Source organism: Mixophyes fleayi, chromosome 9 (genome assembly GCF_038048845.1).
Source record: "Mixophyes fleayi isolate aMixFle1 chromosome 9, aMixFle1.hap1, whole genome shotgun sequence".
NCBI lineage: Eukaryota > Metazoa > Chordata > Amphibia > Anura > Limnodynastidae > Mixophyes > Mixophyes fleayi.
This window is the reverse complement of record NC_134410.1, coordinates 114,183,018-114,208,128: the sequence shown is the minus strand read 5'-3', so window position 1 is coordinate 114,208,128 and position 25,111 is coordinate 114,183,018. Positions and strand designations below refer to the sequence as shown.

The 25,111-nt window shown below is 42.1% G+C and overlaps 1 protein-coding gene across 8 annotated transcripts; it reads left to right on the top strand.

The window, feature by feature from the left end:
• Positions 1-42: 42 nt before the first annotated feature.
• Positions 43-25,072, top strand: IKBKG (inhibitor of nuclear factor kappa B kinase regulatory subunit gamma). 8 transcript variants are annotated; one of them, XM_075185049.1, is made up of 17 exons: positions 43-201; positions 730-840; positions 10,206-10,420; positions 11,520-11,818; positions 13,559-13,672; positions 14,614-14,706; positions 14,787-14,848; positions 14,925-14,978; positions 15,054-15,156; positions 16,969-17,087; positions 19,458-19,598; positions 23,329-23,425; positions 24,017-24,166; positions 24,238-24,371; positions 24,448-24,506; positions 24,578-24,758; positions 24,863-25,072. In XM_075185049.1, the coding sequence occupies exons 3-16, from the start codon at positions 10,237-10,239 to the stop codon at positions 24,721-24,723; spliced, it is 1,755 nt and encodes a 584-aa protein (XP_075041150.1). In that variant the 5' UTR covers positions 43-201; positions 730-840; positions 10,206-10,236; the 3' UTR covers positions 24,724-24,758; positions 24,863-25,072. The 8 variants fall into 8 exon arrangements, with proteins under 8 accessions (XP_075041150.1, XP_075041151.1, XP_075041146.1 ...); XM_075185050.1 differs by having other exon boundaries at positions 24,238-24,344; positions 24,578-25,072; XM_075185045.1 differs by having other exon boundaries at positions 44-174; positions 24,578-25,072.
• The last annotated feature ends 39 nt before the right edge of the window (positions 25,073-25,111 follow it).

Below are 25,111 nucleotides of genomic sequence, written 5' to 3'. Positions count from 1 at the left end.
CCACTTCCGTCACGCCGCAAAATGTAGACCCTGCCCCACTTCCGTTGTTATTCACAGACCATAACACGCGTCGCCCCACAAAATTTTTAAAAAGTCCCTACGTGATGACGTCACGTAACTGGGAAGTAACCCGGAAACCAGAGTCCTGACTGTGTCACTTTCATTATATTCCAGGTATTGGTTGCTGTTTTCTTCTGTAAGGTGGGTAACAGACAGTCTGTGGTACTAGTCACTTGGTGCAGATCTTATTACTATGGGCATGGAGTGCAGAGGTGGGATATGCAAGTCAGGCAACCTATGTTTCTCCAGTTGTTGTGGAACTACAAGTCCCAGCATGTTATACCTTCCAGGCTGCCATTTATACCACAGGAACTAAACTTGGGCTCCCTAGGAGTTGTAGAACTACAAATCTCAGGATGCCCAGTCAGTCTCTCCAGAGAGCCACAGCTTGCCTGTTTTGTCAGTGACCTATTTACTGGGATTGGACTCTAATACTATGTTATTGTTTATTAGTTTGTAACTTTTAGTTTAGGAAAAGTCAGTTTTATTACAGTTTATATTATGTAATGCCAATTTATAAATAACTGATGATGATATACAACATGCACACACCAAAACAAATAGTCTTAATAGCTTGCCATCTATAGGTTACAGTCTTACCTGCAGGGTAACATGGACAGGGCTGATCTAGACTGAGAGCAAAACAAGTTATGTTTTCTTATTTATCAGCTGCCCTCGGAGGTTGAGAAACTCTAAAAGCAATACAATTCATATAAGAAATGAAAGATCTGTGACAGTTGAGTTGCCACACTGTGATTTCCTCAACCACTCACCTATTAGGTAAGATTAAGATGCCTAAATTATTTGTTGACTATTTTGAATCTGTTGTAATGTTTGCATAGTTTTATGCAAGATATTGTTTATATTGCTGCAAAAACTATTTATATTGGGGAGTTTTGCATGTTATCAGACAATTTGATATTTTTTTGTATCATCTACATTTGTCTTTTGCTGATGTCTTACAGTAAAGAGCGGATATTCATGCAGCCACCATATCTCAAATGTATTTCAATGTCTAACTGCATTTGTAGAATGCTCCTTCATTAAATATTGCACTTGTATATATACTTGACGAGGAGATTTCTATCTACAGATTGTTATAAAGCAGCAGTCTCATGAAAAAATTAAGTTTTGAACATAAATCATTGTGATAGGCTATAAGAAGCATGATAGGTACAATTTTCCTTGGTTTGTCCCTTCAGGATGCTAAACTGATTAATAATTCTGCATAGTTTCCATGGTGGCCTGTAATTACCAAAGCAACCACAGTCACATGATGTTGTGAGCAAAGAGGTTTTGGAAAACCCCTTTGAGCCCTGTCTGCTCTGTAAAATACTATCCCCCAGAATAGCCTTTGAGGAAAAAGCTTTCAGTTCTTTAATTTTTGTAAAATTGTAACATGTATTTATGAATATTGTTGCTTGTTAAATATTATCTGTTTGTTTCAGCTTGCCAAACCAGAAGAAATGTTTGGCTCTTTGTAAAGGTCACACACATAAACATTACTGAGAGAATTCAGATGTTACAGACTGTGCACTGAGTAGGGTTTTTATTTTGTTGTTTAAAAATAACTGTAGCAAATGACCTTCTTGGAAAAACAAACCAACATATACCTGTCTAAATGTCGCGGGAATATCCTATCTGCTACCGTAAAGCATAAGGATCTGAGAAGTCACTAAGGCGTTCAGTGGTCGTATAAAACAACATGGCCACTGCCAAGTTCGTTTATACAGGTAATTCTTGGGTGGCTTATAAAATCCTATGTACAGGTAACGTAACTCTTATTCAGAAAGTTTCAAAAACCAGGAAGAATAAGAGAAAAAAAAGGAAGTTTTTTCCACCACTCACACAGACATAATTACCAAGTGGTATATTTACTAAACTGCAGGTTTGAAAAAGTGGAGATGTTGCCTATAGCAACCAATCAGATTCTAGCTTTTATTTATTTATTGCATTCTACAAAATGATAGCTAGAATCTGATTGGTTGCTATAGGCAACATCTCCACTTTTTCAAACCCACCGTTTCGTAATACAGTCAATGTCTGGAAGACTGCTGAACTTTTGAATTAGGGGAATACCAGGAACATGTTGGGATCCACATAATGGAGGAAAGAACTTGCCAAGCGTGCCACATTATAGACCCATAAACATATGTTATCCCCTGTAATACACAAGGTTTAATTTGAACAGGAGATCCTCATATTTTGGGCTATTTTGCCTCCACTGACTTTAATGTGTTCCATCGTCTAATGCACAGTGAGTCATATGACCTCACTGCTCACCAAATATAAGCATATATTTTACACGAGTGACATCACTACTCTATAGTATTAGTGATGACGTTACTTCTCGCTAATCAGTGTAAGAGAGAAACAATTGATTGTTATTTTTATTGTTTTCTTATTGTTTTTCCTCTTCAATATATTGTTCCAATTGCCTCTGTGTGTCACTGTAGCTACATCTGTCTATGAGGCTTTGTTATGGTGAGGTACTATGTAAAACTATATATAATATAGGAATAGTAAATTCTATAGTGACTTCTGCAGCGTTTCAATGTCTGTTAAAATATGAATTAACTGCTTGATCCAGCACCGGAGTTCCTGTGCATTGTGTACGCCTAATGTCATATTGACTATCATACTTGTCTTATTTCTTTAACAGTGCAGAGCAATTATAAATTATTATCCTTTAATTATTGTAGACGCTACATATTTAGCATCACTTACAATCAGAGAGCTTTTATTCAGGCATACTAGCCAGAAACCAATTAACCTGCCATTATTATATACCTGTGGATTGTTGGAGGAAGTTACTGTACTTGGGGAAACCCCGGGAAAAACCTGTGCACAGATGGAGACAAGATATAAACTGCACATAGATAGCACCTTGAAATGAATCAAACCCAAGTCCTTGCTCTGATTATTGTTGTGGTATTAAAAGTTAACTATGTAAACATTTAAAGGAAATAAAATAACTTATTGCAGCACAGATTACTGCTGTGCTGTCTATTTGTAGATTTAAATCAGTGAGCTGGACTTTCACAGAAACATGTCTGTGGGTGGTGACCAACTTCTGAATGACTGATTAGTCATAACTGCTCTGTCTTTCAAAGCGGATTTGGCGCCTATGCACAGTGGAGGCAGCTATCTAAAGGGCTGAGACAATGTTCGGCCTAGGAATTGGTGACGTTACTAAGGCATGAGGCACAAAGTGCCTCTTCATCCTTCTGTGCTGTCATTAGCTGCTAGTGAATTGATTGATTACATTCTTATGAATATTGGTCCAGTTCTCATATTGTCTGCTTCAACCAGTGATGGATCGTCTCTCTCTTTAAAACTAACTTTAAAGCTCAATTTAAATATCTTTAATTTCTAAGCAAAGCCTTGCATTTCTGACCTTTTGCTGAGACCATTCTATGAGCTTCACCCCCACCCCCTTGGGGCAAGTTTTATATTGTCAAAAGCAGGTAGCTGGTTGTCTGTAATCCACCACTGTGGATTTACGGGAGCACACTAACATCCATTCAGAGATCCCGGGTGTCGCTTGGTCAACAATCATTGAGTTCAGTTCTGTATTTGCCCAAAAATGCTTCAGGTCTAGATAAAGGACTGGCTGTAGTCTGTAGAAGCTCATTTTTATGTTTTTATAAACCTTTTGTTCCTTTGTGGTAGAAAAAGGAAACCTTTCACTTTTTGCACAGTTAAAATCCCCAATTGCTTCCTTGTCCATATCTCCTGGTCTTCTTGTTAACCGATAGTAGAGTAAAGTTTTGGTTTCAATTTCCTTCCATGGGAGAGATTTCTCACACCTTCTAGAAAGTGAAACCCCTACCACAGATATAGAAAACAGGGCATGTTTTCTATATCTCCTTGTTGGAGCAGAGGTGTATTCATTACTGACTGACATTATAATTATACCACCTCTGGATCTGTTACAATGTGTCAGACAGTAATGAATACACCTGTGCTCCAGCAAGGAGATATGGAAAACATTAGAGGTACCTGAGCACTGAGTTTGGGAAGCACTGATCTAGTACAGTGGTGGGCAACAAGTAGCCCACCACTTGTTTAAAATGCCTGTTGTTACAGATAGGTGACTTTGTTTAAATGTATTGTTTTAACTGATTACTGAGATTAAAGGTAACGTGCTGTCCTTTTGAAGGGTAGAGGGTCGCACAATCTGGTCCCCAAAGTTTCAGGTTGCCCATCGCTAATCTAGTACACGCTAGCAAATGATAGTTAGAATTTGATTGGTTGCTATGGGCAAATCTCCACTTTTCCTTTTTTAGAAGGTTTGGTGAATCTACCCTAGGGGGTATATTTACCAAACTGCGGGTTTGAAAAAGTGGAGATGTTGCCTATAGCAACCAATCAGATTCTAGCTGTCATTTTGTAGAATGTACTAAATAAATGATAACTAGAATCTAGTTGCTATAGGCAACATCTCCACTTTTTCAAAACCACAGTTTAGTAAATATACCCCTATGACTCCTCTGTAGATTCATCAAATGATTACAGCTGTTTTATTATGTTCCAGTTGTGTCAAGTTACGTATCTTATAAGGCAAGCTGCATGCTTGTTGAGCATAGGGTCAGACTAACTGGCTTTTATATACTGTATCATTTTGGACACCACTGGCACAGTACCCAAAAGCTGTTACTTATGTATACATAATTCATGTATCATCATCATCACCATTTATTTATATAGCGCCAGTAATTCCACAGCGCTGTGCAGAGATCTCGCTCACATCAGTCCCTGCCCCATTGGGGCTTACAGTCTAAATTCCCTAACATACATACATACATACATACACAGACTAGGGTCTGTGTCAGAGACAGAAAGACAGAAAGGCAGGCAGGCAGGCAGGCAGACAGGCAGACACTAGGGTCAATTTGTTAGCAGCCAATTAACCTACCAGTATGTTTTTGGACTGTGGGAGGAAACCGGAGCACCTGGAGGAAACCCATGCAAACACAGGGAGAGCATACAAACTCCACACAGATAAGGCCATGGTTTGGAATTGAACTCATGACGTTTATGAAAGCTTCTATACAAGAAACTGTTTAGTAAAGGTACAAAGCAACAAATGTAGGTGCTGGTTGTTATATGTGTGGTATAAGTGAAATAGTCCTAGCTGCTGTTACTTGGATACGTGTCCGTATATCCCTACGTTTATACAGTTAGAACTGACAGTGGTTACAGCGCTATGGAGTGTTTACATTTCATGAAGGAAACCTGATCCATCTGTAAGTGGTTCTCAAGAAAACCACATCTTGTGCATTGAAAATGGATAAATGTTCAATGGCGGATCTTTCTTCCTTTATAGCAAATTGGCTTAAGATAAATACTTAGAAAAATAATATATTTATTAAATTGTTAAAATATTTAACAAAGCAAAAAACAATATTTATACCATATACAGATTCATAGGCCTAGTAGAGCTCTTAGGCTGGGTATACATTACAGGCAATAGTGTGTACGCTCCAACGAGGAACAATTACCGTTCCCGGGGGGGGGGGGGGGGGGGGGGGGGGGGCTGGAAAATTTTAACCTGTGGGGGCAAGACTCGACTCAGCAACCTCTCAGGAACATTTTAAAGGGAATGCAGGTGACCCAGCCCAAGATAGTTCACTATGGGACTGGCTCGGTGAGCAGATGCCACCCTGCCCAGTCTGCCCCTGATCATTCCAAAGCTCATCGTATCATTTCATTTGATTTTTAAACCAGACTATAAATCTCGTTTAACGATGGAACGATGTTGTTCCAATTCTGCAGTGTGTATGCCCTCAGGACCGGCAGTGTCCATAGTTCTCTGTGGAGTGTGCAGAGTAATGATCTTTTCAGCCGATGGTTATGACAGATGAAGAGCACAGATCTGACTGTAAATTAGTCTACAATGTGTATAGCGTGTACACAGGAATCAGCATGCCGATCGGGACTTTCAGTCATTGGTAAAATCGTTAACAATATGGTATCGGGAGGAATTTTCTGTAGTGTGTCTTAGAAAGGAATGACACTAAATTGCATTTATTCCAGTTATAAATAATATAAGAACACTTATATCCTAGTAGATAGTCTGTCCCAGGCCAAATATAGGAACAATACTGTCCCGAATTAATAAAGACTCCAGAGAAGACACAATAATTTCTCACAAGGGACCTTCAGTGTTTCTCTCCTGTACAGCCGATTAGGAGTCTCACCTTTTGTTAAACAGTAGTCACAATAAATCTTTATACCGGAATATTTATTCTCGCTGTTCCGGTTTGGATACATTCTTTTGAATCATCACTATGGTGCTTATATTTGCTTCAGGCATTCTGCTGGAGCGCCAGCTCTTCTAATAGAATTGCTGGCGTGGTTCATCCATCCATGAGGATATTTTCATGCTTTATTGTCAGATGTGCTTGTTATAGGTTGTAACAGTTGTTTAAAATGGCGGCTGATATGTTATTACAGATAAGTGCCTCTTTCTTTGATTAAATGTGTTGTTTTACCTTTATTACTGAGATTATGGGGTAAATGTATCAAGCTGAGAGTTTTCCGGCGGGTTTGAAAAACCAATCGGATTGTAGCTATCCATTTATTTAGTACATTCTACATAATGACAGCTAGAATCTGATTGGTTGCTATAGGCAACAACTCCACTTTTCAAACCCGCCGGAAAACTCTCAGCTTGATACATTTACCCCTATGTGTAATGTTCAGCCCTTTTAATGAGTTAGAGGGCTGCCCATTTGGTCCTTGAGGTGTATCGGGCTACCCATCGCTGGTCTACACACTGATGTGGTGTTTGAGTGACTAATTCTAGTAAAAGTGGACAGTTTAGTGCTGTTTTTTTCTCTTTCCTCTCGTTACAAAAAGAAACAAGGCTGCTTGGACAATAGAGTTTTCCCCGTCCATTTTTTACCTCGGGTAAATCTGTGGGTTTGTAATGTGTTCAAGGAACCGAGACTGGGAGTTACACCGAGGGATCTGGCAATTATGTTGGTGTCATTCAAAGTTCAGTGAATACACTAAATGATTCCATTGATTTTTCCCTAATTAACAGAACTAGCCGGGGGTTCAGTGTCTCTCGGACCTACTGGATTCTTGCTACTCTGACAATTCAGTCAGTGGGGTGTGCGAAGGGGTCAGAGGGGGGTCATATCATATGGAAGAAATGTCCAATTTGTTTTTTCATTTTGTTTTCCTGATGAAGTGGCATATTTGTCATTCTGTAAGTGTTTAGTATTTCTGTCTCACAAATATTAGTTGATAATACATGTATACGTTACTGTAAATAATATATGTATTAACAGTGATATATCATCATCATTTATTTATATAGTGCCACTGATTCCGCAGCGCTGTACAAAGAACTCATTCCCATATATATAATATTTATTATTATTATTAATAGTTATACATGTTAATCTACATTCTTCCAGATAATAGCATGGGGCCTCCATTCTCTCTGAATGCATTATATAAATTGGATGTTTCATTATCATCCATAAACAGAATCCTTCAGCTTCACAACACACCCTGCCTGACCCCGTTCCCATGTACTGTATTGCCCTATTGGTACAAAATGGCTGCTTGAAGCAGAAATGTAGAGGCCTATAAAAGAGCAATGTTATTTACAGACCACATGTAAAATATGACCTTTGTTTTATAACCGGGAAAGAAAAGCGGAGCCTCAGCTGAGGTTTTCTATAGAGCAAAATTGCGCCAGGTTTATTGCCGGGAGGCTAGTGGGTCACTGTGCACCATTAATGAGAAGCCAAAACGTTCCTTCACCTTTGAGTGGCCAAATCGGCTGTGTTCATTGGTCAGTGTATCCTTTGAATTTATTTTTTTTTATTTTTTTTTAATACCGTGTTCTATGCCTTGGAAACCAGAGAGGAAGTCGGCCAAGGGACTAAGACCTATAAATAAAAGTGAAAGCAGATTAGCAGAGACTCACTAGTGAACAGAGGGATCTGAAGCTGTTGTGGTCAATTAGTTTTCCGGTGCCATGTATAATATTTAGGGCATGCCTTTTTCAACATAAGTTAAATTGCAATTAGTTTGTGTGCATTTAAAACTGCCTTTGTCTATTTGTTGTTTTTTTAAATGTGAGTCTGTGTAAAAACAGGAATTTGTCGTGTTGTAAAGCCAAATGCATAGCTGTACGCTTCTTGTCATCCATATGGTCCCATTAAGGAGAATGTGTAAGTTTTCAACCGCGTTCATGTGCAGAAATGAAACAAGAAGCATCCACACAAGTTTACACAATGATTTTTATTTTTGCATCATTTACATTTACTCTTTCCCTCCTCTCCCCCCCCCCCTCTTTCCCTCCTCTCTCTCTCCCCCCCCTCTTTTCCTCCTCTCTCTCTCCCCCCCCTCTTTCCCTCCTCTCTCTCTCCCCCCCCTCTTTCCCTCCTCTCTCTCTCCCCCCCCTCTTTCCCTCCTCTCTCTCCCCCCCCCTCTTTCCCTCCTCTCTCTCCCCCCCTCTTTCCCTCCTCTCTCTCCCCCCCCTCTTTCCCTCCTCTCTCTCCCCCCCTCTTTCCCTCCTCTCTCTCCCCCCCCTCTTTCCCTCCTCTCTCTCCCCCCCCCTCTTTCCCTCCTCTCTCTCCCCCCCCTCTTTCCCTCCTCTCTCTCCCCCCCCTCTTTCCCTCCTCTCTCTCCCCCCCCTCTTTCCCTCCTCTCTCCCCCCCCCCCTCTTTCCCTCCTCTCTCTCCCCCCCCCTCTTTCCCTCCTCTCTCTCCCCCCCCCTCTTTCCCTCCTCTCTCTCTCCCCCCCCCTCTTTCCCTCCTCTCTCTCCCCCCCCTCTTTCCCTCCTCTCTCTCCCCCCCCTCTTTCCCTCCTCTCTCTCCCCCCCCTCTTTCCCTCCTCTCTCTCCCCCCCCCTCTTTCCCTCCTCTCTCTCCCCCCCCTCTTTCCCTCCTCTCTCTCCCCCCCCCTCTTTCCCTCCTCTCTCTCCCCCCCCTCTTTCCCTCCTCTCTCTCCCCCCCCTCTTTCCCTCCTCTCTCTCCCCCCCCCTCTTTCCCTCCTCTCTCTCCCCCCCCCCCTCTTTCCCTCCTCTCTCTCCCCCCCCCCCTCTTTCCCTCCTCTCTCTCCCCCCCCCTCTTTCCCTCCTCTCTCTCCCCCCCCCCTCTTTCCCTCCTCTCTCTCCCCCCCCCCCTCTTTCCCTCCTCTCTCTCCCCCCCCCCCTCTTTCCCTCCTCTCTCTTCCCCCCCCCCCCTCTTTCCCTCCTCTCTCTTCCCCCCCCCCTCTTTCCCTCCTCTCTCTCCCCCCCCCCCTCTTTCCCTCCTCTCTCTCCCCCCCCCCTCTTTCCCTCCTCTCTCTCCCCCCCCCCTCTTTCCCTCCTCTCTCTCCCCCCCCCCCCTCTTTCCCTCCTCTCTCTCCCCCCCCCCTCTTTCCCTCCTCTCTCTCCCCCCCCCCTCTTTCCCTCCTCTCTCTCCCCCCCCTCTTTCCCTCCTCTCTCTCCCCCCCCCCCCCCTCTTTCCCTCCTCTCTCCCCCCCCCCCCTCTTTCCCTCCTCTCTCTCCCCCCCCCCCCCCTCTTTCCCTCCTCTCTCTCCCCCCCCCCCCCCCTCTTTCCCTCCTCTCTCTCCCCCCCCCCCCCTCTTTCCCTCCTCTCTCTCCCCCCCCCCCCCCCTCTTTCCCTCCTCTCTCTCCCCCCCCCCCCTCTTTCCCTGAACAGGTGAATTCTGACCATTAGGTCCCACGGAATGATGGACACCGTCATCTTCTGACCGCATTTTCCACCGTGACAAATGGGGATCCTCTCAATTTAGATAGGATCATTATCAGAGATTAGGGTTATTTTCAGCCCACACTAGATGTTTGGCTGTTGCCCATATTGACAGCAATAACGTAGTTTGTGTAAGCTTCTTGGCACCAAATGACTGAGTTAGACCTTGGGATTGATGCATGAAAACTTTCTCTTCAAACTCACTTGATTAGGACCTGCCGGATCTTTGCTCAGCCCATTACATGTATTCAACAACTTTCATCGCTTCATTGATACCAAAAAGCGACACAAAAAAGGAAAATAACTGCTAAATAAATCGCCTATCAGCTAGGAATATGAAAAAATAAAACGTGGAGTTCTGTGTTAATGGAAGAATGTGGTTTTGATAATGTCTCCTGATGTCCTTCTTTCTTCCATCACGTAGACTGGTAACCTGAAGAGTCTGCGCGCAGTGAATGAGCGCCCAAGGGCAGGCCGCCGAAATGGTGCAACCCAACGAGAGCCCAGGTGGTAGCTATGGTCCTCTGTGCGGGGGAGGGCTTGGGGACGAGTCTTTGGGGAAGCCGGAGACTATCCCGTCTGAAGTCTCTAATCACGAGGCCTTCCAACGCTTGTGTGTCGAAAATCAGGACCTGAGAGGTGAGTGGTGGGGAAACCTTCAAGGCATCGGGCTTGACTGCAAAACAGTGTCTGAGTTGTCTCATGGCAAATATCTGAGTGACATTCACAACATCCATAAATATCAGTCGTTCAGAACCTGAGCTAGTAGTAACATGTAGTAATATATATATATATATATATATATATATATATATATATATATATATATATATATTCCTGGGCATAGGAGACTTCCTGCCTAAAACCTGTGATGAGTCTCTTTCAAAAAAATGTTTTTAAAAAATTAGTTCACTACATTTTAATATACTATATTGGGTAAAAATGAACATTGATACACATTTCTGTCAATAATAAATTCACACAAACCCTCTTTCGCAAGAACTGTCCCTCAGGTCATTAAGTTTTACAAGCCAGCAGACTGTAATCTCCAATTAATGTTTTTTTTTCCTTCTGTTGTAATCTAGAACAATGAGAAGGGGACGGCTGTTACATTGTAATTGCATTTATGCAAACATTCAAATACATTAAATCTAATAAAAGGCCATAAACGTCTGCTACAGCCACCACTTCCTGCTTGTACAGATCACTGAACCCTTATTAGTCATTTGCATCAGTAGTCTTAGTGACATTATTATCTCTCACATATTAGCTTTCTGCCAAGGAACCACTCTATAGGGCTTAGATCCTTTATTGTTGTTTCACTGTCATTTCCTTGTGTTATATCCATTTATTAATATTTCATTTTTGATTTTCCTGTATATTTGTGTGTATATATTATATAGCCTCTCCCCTGAGTGTCCGGTCCGCTGGGCTCCGCCACTTATAATTCAGAGGGAGGAGCTACCATCTCGCGCCCAGCAGGCACATAGGAGCTGGAGCAACCTAATACAACTCAAACAAGAATTTATACTTGTACTGTATTTTATAATTGGAGATGTGCATGCCCTGTATTTATTATATTCACCGCTGTTTGTGATTTGCAGAGAAATACCTAGTTCTGTTCCTTATAGTTTGTAAAAACAAAAAAAAAGGTATTTTGGTTAGAATCTGGGTATATGTTCCTTTTAATCCATTTGATTGGCAGATAATATTACAATTCTTCTGGTTCTCCCGCCAGTGGCTCTGGAGCAGAGTAACGCCATGCTGCGGAAGAGACACAGCGAGATGTTGGAGTTCCAGGACACGCAGAGAAGAGAGAGGGAATTCATTGCCTACAAGTTCAACGAAGCCAAGAACTTGGTGCAGCGGCTGTCGAAGGAACAGCTTTCCCTGCAGGCTCAACTTGAAGAGGCCAACAAGCAGCTAGGACAAGTCACCGCCAGAGACAACCAGCCCGTGAGAGAGACACAGATGGACAGGGGTCAGGCAGAAGACACAGCCTTTACCCAGAGGCTTCCGAAGAAGATGTATGAAGAGGTATTTACTTATGTTACTGGGATTATTAACATGCTGATAATGTACTCGTGCAGCTGTCTTATGAATGTAGCCTGTCCCTTCACCAAATCCAATGGCATCACTGAACCACTTGTACCAATGTTTTGCAGAAAGATAAAGGTTTAAGTGCTACCTATAATTTGTGAGTACTGCTCCTTTTAATTTTTAAACAGTGTGTCCACCTTTATCAGACTATTGATACAATGGTAATCTACTAAGGACATGCTTTACAAACGGAGTGGACATAGTATGCTGTAATTATTAGCGATATAGGGAGGGAACTACAATTTAAAAGTAGGTAAAGATGTGCATATTATTGAATCCATTTCATCGACGCGTAATATGATTTGAATTAGTAAATGGCTCCTTTTGATATTTTGCTTTTTCCTCCACTTGTGGCTGTGGAACTGACACCAAGAGACGTGTAAGAAATGCATTGATCTTCAACAAAATGGCTGCCACTGCTGTGTTTAGACCTCACCTGCACTATAGCTGTGCCCTTTGCTCTAGTTTATTTCCTATATCTGCTATATGTTGGTGAAGCAATTCCTGAGGCTAAATCCAGAGCGGCAATGCCTTCTCTTGGCCAATCCATGCTATATCTGTGTGTGCTTTTTTGTAACGGATGGAGACATTTGTATCAAATAGTCAGTCATGAGCAGATCCATTAATTGTTGCATCTCGTACAAGTCATAGCAGTGTTCAGTAAGTAGATTAACACTTGTGGAGGTTTCCAACGTACAGGCTTGTGTCTATGACTATCCATCTGTGCTATGAATGGGCTCAGACTCATTCTGTCATTTTAAATTTAGTCCCACAGCTACACCAGTAGTATATTTGCTTGTTGTATGACTTGGTCCAGTTGCTGGGCATTTACCCGATTACCAGGGGAGCTGTTTAGCCCCAACCAAGACGGCTGTGGACGGAACTCTCTCCCCTACTACGTCCTGCAATAGCGCAGGGACTGTCAATCATTGTGATGTCAGCGCTCTGATGCTGGAGTGATTCTCCCATCCGTGTGTACCTGGCTAGTGGCTGGGCTGTTTGCTGTTTCAAACGGGAGACTGTTTTTAACCACAACCCTGGCCAGGCACTCAATAAGTCACGGTATATTCAGAAGGTAGCAACCAGGGTAAGTCTTTGTGTTAAAGTATACGGACATTCAGAGGCTTGCAGTTCAACACCAAAGGTATCTATGGTAGATGATTTGCTAAAGGTGTAAGATATCCCCACCATAGCTGATCTTTTGTTCACATCCAGATGCCAAATAAAGTTAGTGAAAAATAGTTTTTATTTTTTTTGTAAATGTGTTTTCTTCATCTAATTGTGCAGTTGGGTGTGAACAAAAGATCCACTAAACTTGGAAACCAAATGATCACCACCTACTTGGGGATAACGTACGTTTTTGGTAAATCAACGCCTTGGTGTACTGATGTGTTTTTCAGGTCTCCTTCTGGTCAGCTAGTCTTGTGCACAGCAAAGGAACTTTTATGAATACTTGTGTGCAGGAGGACTGTGGTTGCTATGGGCAACATCAATCAGATGCTAGCTGTCATTTTTGTAGTGCAGGTTAGGAAATGACAGCTAACACCTGATTGATTGGTTACTAGGAGCAGCAGCATAGATTTCTGTGCACTAGTTTACATGAATGTCCCCATGTCTTTCTCTCTGCCTGACTCTCCGGCTTGGCCCCTGCCTGACTGCTGTGCTGTGTGTTATTAGGCTAACAGCAGCCCTGGGAGCTCTTTGTCCTCCTGTGAAACGCTGACACCCAGTGTGTGTGAAACAATCAAAGCGACAGCACGAATTCACGAGGGGCCATCCCAAGCTGCGCAGGTGAGACTAAGTCCTCATGTCTTGCACACATCTGTTCACACAGTGCAGCCTCCGATATTCATACTGCTGATGGAATGCAACCGATAATGAAATCGGGAAATGTTCTGAAGATGCAGTTGTACTTTGTAGAGAATATTTTAAAAACCATGGTTTTACATAGCACACGATGTCCTGTAAGAGTGGCATTGCAGATGTCTTGGAATTCTAAGTGGTGTTGCACCATCGGACAACTTTATGTATTGGTGTGTGCATACACCTCCTTTCTACAACATTTATTAAATGTATTGTTTTACGATTTTGGCTTTATATTATCAAGCAGGGATATGACATAGCTCTGCCTGCTGATATAAAAACATGGCTGAACCTGGAAGATGGCCATGGAGATAAACTATCATGTTTAGTAAAAGTTGTATGAGGACTTGTACAAACCAATAAATTAAATTCATTTGACGGTGGGCAAGCGATTTAAGTGACTGTTCTTAAGCCTTGCGGACACACGGTGAGGACTAGTTTCCCCGTAAAGCAAACTGGATACAGGCCGGCTAAAAATAGAAGGTAAATACCTGAAACTTTATCAGATGTTTTCTGTAGCACAGACTGCAAGGAGAACGAGGGACCCAAAGGGGTCACTCCTGTAAGTATCGGATGATTGAAGTGGTGATGTTGCAACCTCAGATGATAAAAAAAAAATGTATTTACAATAGTTTGTCACAATATTAATATTATATTAGGAGGATTATACATTTACAAAGGTGACCCAGTCATTATCCAAGGGGTGGATGTAATAAGTTAAAATTTGTAAAGAGCAAAAAGTGATTATTGCATCATAATGATAAAAGTGTATGTTTGGCCATAATTTTGTATATCTTACACGATTTTGGAGGGGGTTTCACTACCCATTATTCACAGTTGGCTTTCTGTCATCTGATGTTGTTGTAAAGGAACTGCAATTGTTGAAAGTAGCAAACTTGAACCTGCAGAAGGAAAAACAGCGAATCACGGGCTCAGCGCCTACAAATGGGGTTTTATTTCAGGTGAGGGACCAGCGGTTCAGTGTTGCTGTCACCGGTTCTGTTCTCGTATTATTACATTGACCTATGTGTTCTTGTTACAGGAAGAACCTGCGGACAGGAAGCCACTTACAGACGCAGATGTCCGACATGGAGCAGGGGGCAGGTAAGTTCCCAGAATGACAGGTAGAGTTTCCGAAGCACCTGACACCGTACTCTGCTCACAATCGGTCTTGTTTCAGGAGGGCGAGTGTGGAGCAGGGTCTTCGGGACCAACTGAAGGAGACGGAGAGCTGGTGAGTATTATTGTAAAGCTGATGACTCTCGGGAGGGCGTGGAGGTGGCAGCAAATATAATCTGCTCTGTTGCAGGAACGCCCAGCTCCAGGAACAGATCAAAAAGCTGCACAGGGACGTTTCAGATCTCAAGTGCCAGTTGGCAGACCAAGGAGCCGATGCACGGCGACAGCTGCAGGTACCAGTCATTAGTCAACTACAGTATGCTGTAGCAATGTAATAACTAACGCAAACAGAGCTGGGCATTGTAAGTGTCTGAGTGCCGGGAACAAGAGTAAGACCCACACAGGGCGAGTCCAACTGTGCCAGACGCCAATTCTCTTTGTGTGCTATAAAACTGACATTTACACCGCAAATAAATGTCAACGGAGAGTCAACATTAGTAAAACTGCTGAGCAGAGAGGAGCAGAGCAGAGACTTCTCCATTTCTGGATTTGCTACAGCATTTTAATGTGTTACAGTCCATGTCCATTCATTATATCTCTGTTTGTAGAGGGATTCCAGACACTAGTAGTTGCCCCTGCACCAATAATTACTTTATATTGTGCAGCTTAGGATAGTAGTCTATTTATTGCACTTGTGATATTGTCTGCACCAATTCTTCCAGACACATGCAGCATATTAGATGTAATGATAAATGGTCATTAAGCTGCCATGTGCACTGTGCATGTATAACAGCCGGTGTTCTGCTGTGGCACCACGTGCATGGGTGAATGCTTGTAAAGTAGCCTGTCTCCGCCCCTGCATAGCGCTCTTCCAGATATGTTGTCGGTGGAGCAGCCCGGGAAAGTGTATAGGTCAGAGGTGCTCAAACCCAGTCCCCGCTGCTGCCAACAAGTCATGTTTTCAGGATTTAAGTTTGTAAAAACAGGTGGGATAATTACTGACCCAGAAAAACAGATTAACTCATCTGGTCATGATTAACGAAATCCTGAAAGCATGACCTGTTGGTAGCTCTTGAGGGCTCCGTTTGAGCACCTCTGGTATAGAGAATAAAGTAGCAAGAATTGGGAGCAGGGCTACTTTACATGCCGTCTCCTAGGCAGGTGCGGTCTGTGGCCAAATTGTAATTTTGTTTATTTTTTTAAATAATGCATTTATAAAAAAAACAGATGGGCTTTAAATGGCAACTCCTAAATCCATAATCAGGTGACAAGTTCTCTGTAATATCTAGATTTGCTTTCTCACAGTGAATGGATCAGTAAAGTCATCAGTATGAGTCATATATAGGTATGTTTCCTTAGTTGCAGTGTGTGAAACAGTGGGCGGGTTAAGTACATACGGATGGATAGACTGATTAGGAGAGAGCGGACCTTTCTGACCTTTGGTCATTCACGCCTAATTACAGTAACAATACAATGCTCAATAACAGGTTTTATCTTTTGGACAGAGCCAAAATAACAGCAATCACTGGTATATGACTTCGCAGTCATGCTTACTCAGCATTTAAATAATAATGTGTCTTAATTTCCAGAGAAACTGATGTTTCTATGCTGTTAGAAGTATTTGTCGCTGTAATTTGCCTGATGACTCAAACTTTGTAAAGAAGAAAAACTCAAACACACTTCTGTGCATATAACTTCCCAAACTCTGTAGCAGACATGTCATTAAGAAAAAAACACATCAACTTTATTTCTTATTTATGATGAAAGTTCACAAAGCACAAGTAGCTATGGCAGATCAGGACATGTGAAATACACAGATTGTATTGCAGCCAGTTCAGGTGCTTTCAGCTGCTATGTAATATGTGTCTGATGTACTTGCAGTAGACCTTGGGTGACCTGGCAATTCTACTCTTCGAGCCAATCAGAGATAGATATCTATCTATATCAATATTATAATATGTGTGTAGGTAACATAGATTGTAAGCTCCACTGGTGCAGGGGGGATGTGAATGATTATTCTCTATAAATGTCTGCATGATATGTGGACACTATATAAATCGCTAATAGATCTATACATATATTTATACTCCCTCTGTGTCTTGCAGCTACTCGCTGAGGAGAAGATGTCCGTAAAAGCCCAGGTGACCTCTCTATTGGGGGAGCTAAAGGAGAGCCAGATGAGCTTGGAGGCCACGCTGCAGGAGAAGAGGAAGGTGGAGGAAAGGTGAGGGACTTACTAGTGGCACTAGTACAATTTACACTCTTTCATTACTTACCTTTACCTAAACACATGGAGAACATACAAACGCTAAACAGATAGGGCCCTGGTCTGAACAGAACCCGTCGCTCCAGTCTTGTCAGGCAGCAATGCTGACCACTGTGCTAATGATCCCAGAAAGTGGGGATCTCCACGGCTCCCTATTACCAGGGCAGCCATTTCTAAGTCCACGTATGAGCTTATATCTACCTAGCAGTGTTCTCTGTAATACCAGTTGGGCTGTAGTTGGAAGTTTAAAGCAGAAAACTTAAAGTTGAGACTAATTTGACCTTGAAAAGCCAGATGTACTACGTGGCATAAATGAACAGACTGCAGAGTCTACCTATAGACCTGGAATCTGCTGTTTGACTGTGAAAATAGATAATTGAGAATATGACCTTGACTGGCAGTTATGTGGAGAGAGAGAGAGAGAGAGAGAGAGAGAGAGAGAGAGAGAGAGACTGGGAAGTCTAAATAAGGATTACAAAAATCCGTTGTGACAAGTCCGTTGGGAGTTGTAAAGGCTAAATCAGATAGGAGTAGTTACATTTCTATATAAATATGTGTACAGCCCAGCACCGACTGGCCAGGGGACTAGAGTTTAATAGTGTTAATTGGGAAGTCTCCAGGCAAAATTTGTATTAAAAAAAAAAACCAAAACAAAAAAAACAGTGTAATATCAGTCTTATTTAAACTATAATTGTAAAATGAATGATGACAAAAAACAAATCATGCAGTTCATGAACAGGTATTCCAAGGTGTTTAATTCAGAGAGAACTTAGATTTAGCTCTTTTCTGGCTCATACATTCTGTAAGGTGATGTGACCTTGTTAAGTGTGGTTGCATATTGCTTATTACAGTAGAGGAAGTGTGGTTAGAACTGCGATGGGAAGGTACAGTGTGCTTAGAACTGCGATGGGAAGGTACAGTGTGCTTAGATCTGCGATGGGAAGGTACAGTGTGCTTAGAACTGCGATGGGAAGGTACAGTGTGCTTAGAATTGCGATGGGAAGGTACAGTGTGCTTAGAACTGCGATGGGAAGGTACAGTGTGCTTAGAACTGCGATGGGAAGGTACAGTGTGCTTAGAACTGCGATGGGAAGGTACAGTGTGCTTAGAACTGCGATGGGAAGGTACAGTGTGCTTAGAACTGCGATGGGAAGGTACAGTGTGCTTAGAACTGCGATGGGAAGGTACAGTGTGCTTAGAACTGCGATGGGAAGGTACAGTGTGCTTAGAACTGCGATGGGAAGGTACAGTGTGCTTAGAACTGCAATGGGAAGGTACAGTGTGCTTCCAGATCTCACAGGTGCTGTAAAAATATAGGGATGTGACTTCAAGAATGAACATATTTGTGCATCTGTTTTGCATTTATTTTAGGTCACACTGATCCTTCTTGTGTTATGTTTGGTACATAATGTTATGTTACTATGTTAGGGCACAAAGAGTGACATTTCATCATAGCATTTATATCCTCCAGGAAATATTTGTTTCTTTTCCATTGCCTTTGGATATAGCATAGCTCTAATCTTTGCACTGATTACTATTATATTCAGACAGCAAGTCTGTGCCGCACCCGAAGGGAAAATAAGAAAACACTTCCTGCATGATATAAAGTCCTCACTAAAAAGCTAAGTTACAACACGGCATAAATAAACCAATAAATTAACATCTGAAGGTGGAAAACTCATTTAAATGTAAAACATGGCCACTGTACAAACCGTAACAAAATATTAGCCTTATCGGAGTGTTTGAGAGAGATTCAATTCCCATAGGAGCCTCGTGCAAGGTTCCTCCACAGTATGTTCAGATTTTAAATCTTTGCTTATACTTCTTAGAGATGTGATCAAAATTTAGTGGAGATTTCTGCACTGTAATTGCCAGTACAGCGTGCAATAACCCCATGTGCTTAATTAAATTGGCCCCTGTGATTTACAGACTGTTAGCCAATACAGCAACTTGACAGATAAAATGTATACAGTAAAGCTGCGAGTACGGCTGTAGACACTGTGTATTTCCTGTGCCTGTTATCTATTAATCCGCACGGTGAATGCAGCATTTATGTCTTGGGCACAGGGATCATTGATTCATATAGACAGAGTGTATAGTGGATGTTGGAATTGACCACGACCACTGCATTCTAGAACTTCTTCACTTCATGCTGCATCCAGCCCTCATTGTGAATGTTGTGTATAGTGTGCACCCATTTCCTATTTCATACATTGGTGATGCTGCATTCACTGTGCTCAGGCTGAACAGACAGCTGGTGTTTTAGAAGCCCTGTTGCCAAGCAACTTGAACGTGTATGTGATGTGATCGCGGTGCCTCTCTCCGCAGCCTGCGGATTGTGCAAGAGCAACAACGGGAGTGGGAGGTTCAGATGAAGCAGCACGTGGTACAGCTGGATCAACGCAGGATGCAGGTGCAGAGTCTAGAGACCGCGCTGAAAGTGGAGAGACAGAATGCCAGCGAGGAGATGTAAGTTATTAGTCGTACAACCTGTTATGGATGGTGAGCCTTACCTACAGGGACATTTAAATATAGAAACCTGTTCTGTACACTGGAAGGATCAGATATCTTATAGTGTTCACCTACTGTCTGCTAAGACACAACAGGGCTTATGTATGAAGGAAGCCGCCAGTTAGGCAGCCCAGCTAGTTTAAAGGATATTCCATACCATAAAACTTCCCTCAACTAGTAAAGTTATTGGTATCTGATACCTGGGATTCCCACCATTAAACAGTTACTCACCCTACTCCTATTGGCACCAGTTGCTTCCACAGAAGGAACACTTTGCCAGCAGTGTTGAGTACAGCCAACACACAGGAGCTGTGGCCATCAACCTCCTGCATTTTTGTTAGCCGGGGAGGGAGGCTTATTGATAAAATGTTTAAATAGCATCTTGTAATCCCTTAACAGGCCTAATGATGTATTGTAGGTACCCTAACCCTATATTTTGTATTTACCTATTTTATTTTGTATATATGTAAGTGTTAAGGTGTATATAAACATAGTGGTGTTATAGAACTCTTACCTAGTTTCAAATATTGTGCTAGAAAGTCTGCTTGCAAAACTCCTCATATAGTACAGTTCCATTATTTGCTTCCTCTTCCCCATTATCCCTTTCTCTCTTCCCAGGAGGGATAGCCTAAAACTAGGTCTACTTTCCCCTTTGCATAATAATTTAGCACAGAAAATGTTGAAGTTGCTGCTTCATTAAACAAATCTACCCAGTTTTATGGGGACTGATTTGTGAACTTGAGCCAGTTTCCTTTCGATCAGACCAGTGGTCTTGTAGGCTAACGTAATCCTGATGGGTAGCTGGCATAGGACCTCCTGTAACAGTGAGTGCTGGAAACTTAGAGGGTTCTATATCATTATTATTAACTTGTATGTTGCTAAATTATTGAAAACACCACCAGGAGAACATATAAACTTCACCCAGAGACCTGGTCTGAACAGAAGCCAATGCGAACCATTGTGCTGACGATACCAGAATTTAGGGATCTTGGTGAGAAGTCAAAATAAGATTTATATGGGTCTGTTTTGAGAACGTTGGCTTCATGCAAAAACAGAAACCAATTTTCCCAAATACTTGCTAGGTAACATCTATTTGGCAAAAGCTAGCAAGGCCCAAGCTATAGTACATTTATAAATGCTGCATGCAGGCAGATTCTTGCAAGCTCCTGACTATTTTACAGGTCCATTTAGTGGCATTGCAAATTGTTACAAGTAATTTAGCGCCCATCAAGGCTTACTTGGGAGACGATCACAGAAGCAAAAGACAGAGGGGAAGGGAAGAGGGATATATTTTGTGGCTGGTTTTCTCCAGAAGTGTATGTATGTTTTAAATGTATATTGTAAACAGAATTTCTTAAACCTGCATAACAGGTAATCTTTCGTCTTCCCTGCTATACACTGGTTCATGTTTGGGAATGCTGCCTGTGGTACTGATGGATGAGAGCTCCTCTCCCTTGTCCAGGGTTCCACAGCAGAAGCCAGACATTCTGCTCCCTAGATCCCCACTGTAACATTGGCTGAGGGATAATGAAGACCACATAAGAGACATTTCTTGCAACGATAGCAGAAAGTCCAGACCAACAGGAATTGACACTGTTCAGTCAATTATGGACTTTACACATCATAATAGGATAGGATGCAGGAATCCTTTGTGGTTGCTGTTGTGATCATTTGCATGCCATAAACATCTTCAGGAGTCCTATTTATAATCCTGCTGGTTAAGTCTGTTGTCGATATCTGATCATCTTAACCCTAAAGCAAAGTGTTAATGGTGAATGCCCAGTCTGAGGCCTGCTGTACATGTGCCACTCCACCTGTTGTTCTAGGGAACTTTGGTCCTTCTGCCAGTGCTTTTGTCCCTCAGACTGTGAAAGCATCGCTTGGATTTCCTCCTGCTCAGGCTTCTGTAAACTCTTCGGTTGAGTCTACCTGTACAGCTAATGTGGTTCCAAGCAGGGATTGGCTAAAGCAGTGGTTGAGTCTACAGGAACGAGTCCTGAACTGATAACCTTCAAGTGTGTCCTAAAACAGAAGTCATATTCGGCCTCCAGTAAATGGAACACTACTGGACCCATCCAGAATCACGCAACAACTATAGATATTGAGCTATGTTGTGCATCTTCCTTCTAATCAAGATGATAACATGATTCTTCTGTGGGAATTGTTGCCTACTTTAGCAATTACTGGTCAGATTCCTGCAGTATTTAAAAATGGGCAAGGTTCAGGGTTTACAGGTTAAGAAGTCTTCAAATATTGTGCTGAGATTACAACTTCAGCACCAGATTTATTTGTCTGTCTTCATCACCATCCCCACATAATAGAACTAAGATTTCCTTAAAGTAATGGTTTAAACCAGGCCTGTCCAACCTGCGGCCCTCCAGATGTTGTGAAACTACAAGTCCCAGCATGCCCTCCAGCTATCAACTGGTTGTCTACTGGCAAAGCATGCTGGGACTTGTAGTTTCACAACATCTGGAGGGCCACAGGTTGGACAAGCCTGGTTTAAACTAACCTTCCTTCAGAAAAGTAATCGGCTTACATTGCATACAATACCTTTGAATGGTCTGCAACAACGCATGGTACATATGAGTACAATAATAATGATAGAGAATGGGAGGAGCACTTTGTTTGAATTAGTGTCCTGCTTTGTCCAGGAAGCCTATGCAGACAATAATCGCTTCAATCTTGGATTTTGTTTTTCTCAGACTAATATCTTCCTGCTGAGAAGCATGAATCCTGATCTTAATGTAAATTAAATTTTAAAAGTATTCTCTCTCCTTCATAATCTGTCCCCCATGCTGTCATTTCCTAATGATGGACACTAATAGCATTACTATGTATTCAGTTAAACTGCAGCTAAACTCTTGCAATATCTACAGCCTAGCAGTAAGATTGTCACTTGTGCACAATGCTGCAGCAGTTTGCACATGGAGAAACAACAATATCAGCACTAAAGATCTGCATTCAAGGTATTTACCTGACCTCAACTTATTCAGTGTGATACTGGCCAAGGAGGGCAGAGGAGTCAGATTGGGAAATGTTTTTTTTTTTTTTATATATTTGAAATCTGAATGGCCTTTTAAACTGGGTTCGGCGTCTATGAATTTCTGCATCTGAGTGCAGTAGACCATGAGTTCACAGAAACAGCCAATCTTCTATGAAACTATTAGATGGCAATGTGTTCTACAATGATCACCTTTTTCTTTTGTCTTCATTGGAGGCTTCAGAGGATTGTTGTGTTCACCCATTGAAATGCAATAGCAGGAAAGTTAAACACGCTCACTCTTTGCATTTGATCTGATTCTCAGATTTTGTGGTCATTTCAGTCTGGCTCCCAAGATCAATAACTAATTATATATGATCTCACTCATGGCCCCAGCCTTCCTGTTTCAGAAGAAGACCTTTTCAGACACATTACTATGCAACAGGCTCTGTTACATCTATATAAATGCACTGTCTGAAGCATCGTATAGAAACAATGACATTTCTGGAGTGTGCTCTGCCATTATATTCCAGAAGTCCTAGATGAGAAGTGTAGTCTTCATTCTCTAGCTCTTTCTTGAAAGATGAACTTGATAAGTCCAAAGGAATTGTAACCACCAGTGATTGTTAAAAGCAAAGGTTTTTTTTTTTTTATGCTTGATATTCAGCATCTTCCATTGGTCACTCGTCAATGTGTCTCCCACAGGAGGAAGCTGGCACAGCTCCAGGCTGCATATCACAAGTTATTCCAAGAATATGATGTCCACCTCAAGAAGAGCCTTCAGCAGGAGAAACGCATGCAGGTGAGAAGAGTCCAATTAAACGATCAATTTTAGTTTTACTATTAGTCAGTGCTTTTTTTCCCATTGAACGCTGGGAACGGAGTTCCGGCACCTTTTTTTTTTTCCTCTGCGGTGCTGCTACAGTGCAGCACCGCATGTGTGTGTGTGTGTGTGTGTGTGTGTGTCCTGCTTCCGTCGGCCGGAAGCAGGGCAGCGGGAGGAGCAGCGATCGAACTAAGAAGAGTGAAAAGAAGTATGCAGAGAAGGTAAGTAATACTGACTACAGAAAGCGGGAAGGGGCGAAAGTAGAAGAGGGCTACAGAAAAACAAAGGGCGAGCAGAAAGAAGGCTACAGAATAGAGGGGGAACAGAAAGAAGGCTACAGAATAGAGGGGGAACAGAAAGAAGGCTACAGAATAGAGGGGGAGCAGAAAGAAGGCTACAGAATAGAAGGGGAGCAGAAAGAAGGCTACAGAATATATATATATCTATCTATATTTTTTATTTATTTTCATAAAAGATTAATAAGACGTGAGTTCCGGCACCTTTTTTTTTTTTTTACAAAAAAAGCACTGCTATTAGTGATCTTAACATATTGTGTCCTCCTTGCAGAACATGGAAATTGAACTTCAAGAGCTAAAGCAACAGCTACAGGAGGCAGAAGAAGCTCTTGTAGCCAAACAAGAACTTATAGACAAGCTTAAGGTTGAAACAGATGAACAAAAAGGCCTGAAAGAAACAGTAGCTGTGCTCAAAGCCCAGGTACAACCATCCACATGGTTATTCTACAATCATGGTCTTCTCCTATACTAAATCGCTCTCTTTAATTTTAGGCAGACATATTTCGTGCAGATTTTCAGGCAGAACGAGAGGCCAGAGTTCGGCTTCATGCAGAAAAGGAGCAGCTGCAGGAACAATTAAATGGACTACAGCAAGAAAGGTCGAGGAATGAATCTGAAGGGGCCAGGTCTGGGTCCCCATACGTTAGATGGAGATAAGAGCTAAAACAAGGCACAATTCTAACAAGTAGGTTTGTGTTTCAGGGCTATGATGGAAGTGATGAGGAATAGACATTCTGAAAAATTACGTCCAAGTCTGCCAGGTAAAGTACTGTATTCTCTTCTGTAAATCTTTACCCAGTTGTGACTATAACTAATCTGTTTCTCCTTATAGGGTCATACCACATGCCCTACCAAAATCCACCAGCAGCTTCCTTTCACCCTGTGGCAGAACTTCAAGAATACTGTTGCCCCAAGTGTCAGTACAAAGCCCCAGACATTGATACTCTGCAGATACATGTTATGGATTGTATAGAGTAACTCAACACTAAGGACTGCTCAGCCTTATATATGAGGTACATGGACTAATCATTTAAGCAATGGAAATTGGTGTTCTCTTAATCTGACTGCGATTTTTAAACGGCTTAAAGCTGAAGGATGCATAACAAATTTATTTCAGGTAGTAAGATATTTGGCAGGGTGTGGGGCACCCTCTGCGTTTATGGATGTAAAAGACCAATTCAATTGGAGTTGCTCAAGAGGACTACAAATCGTATTCTAAAAGGAGAGTTTTGATTGGCTATACATCAGGAAGTGGACTAGTGGTTAAAGAGCGATACTGCATACTCTAACTGACCCCATCTGCCATCAAGCTTGTTCAGTGCCCCTGTTTTAAAAAAAAAAAAAAAAAAAGTGTCTTCCCGTTGTC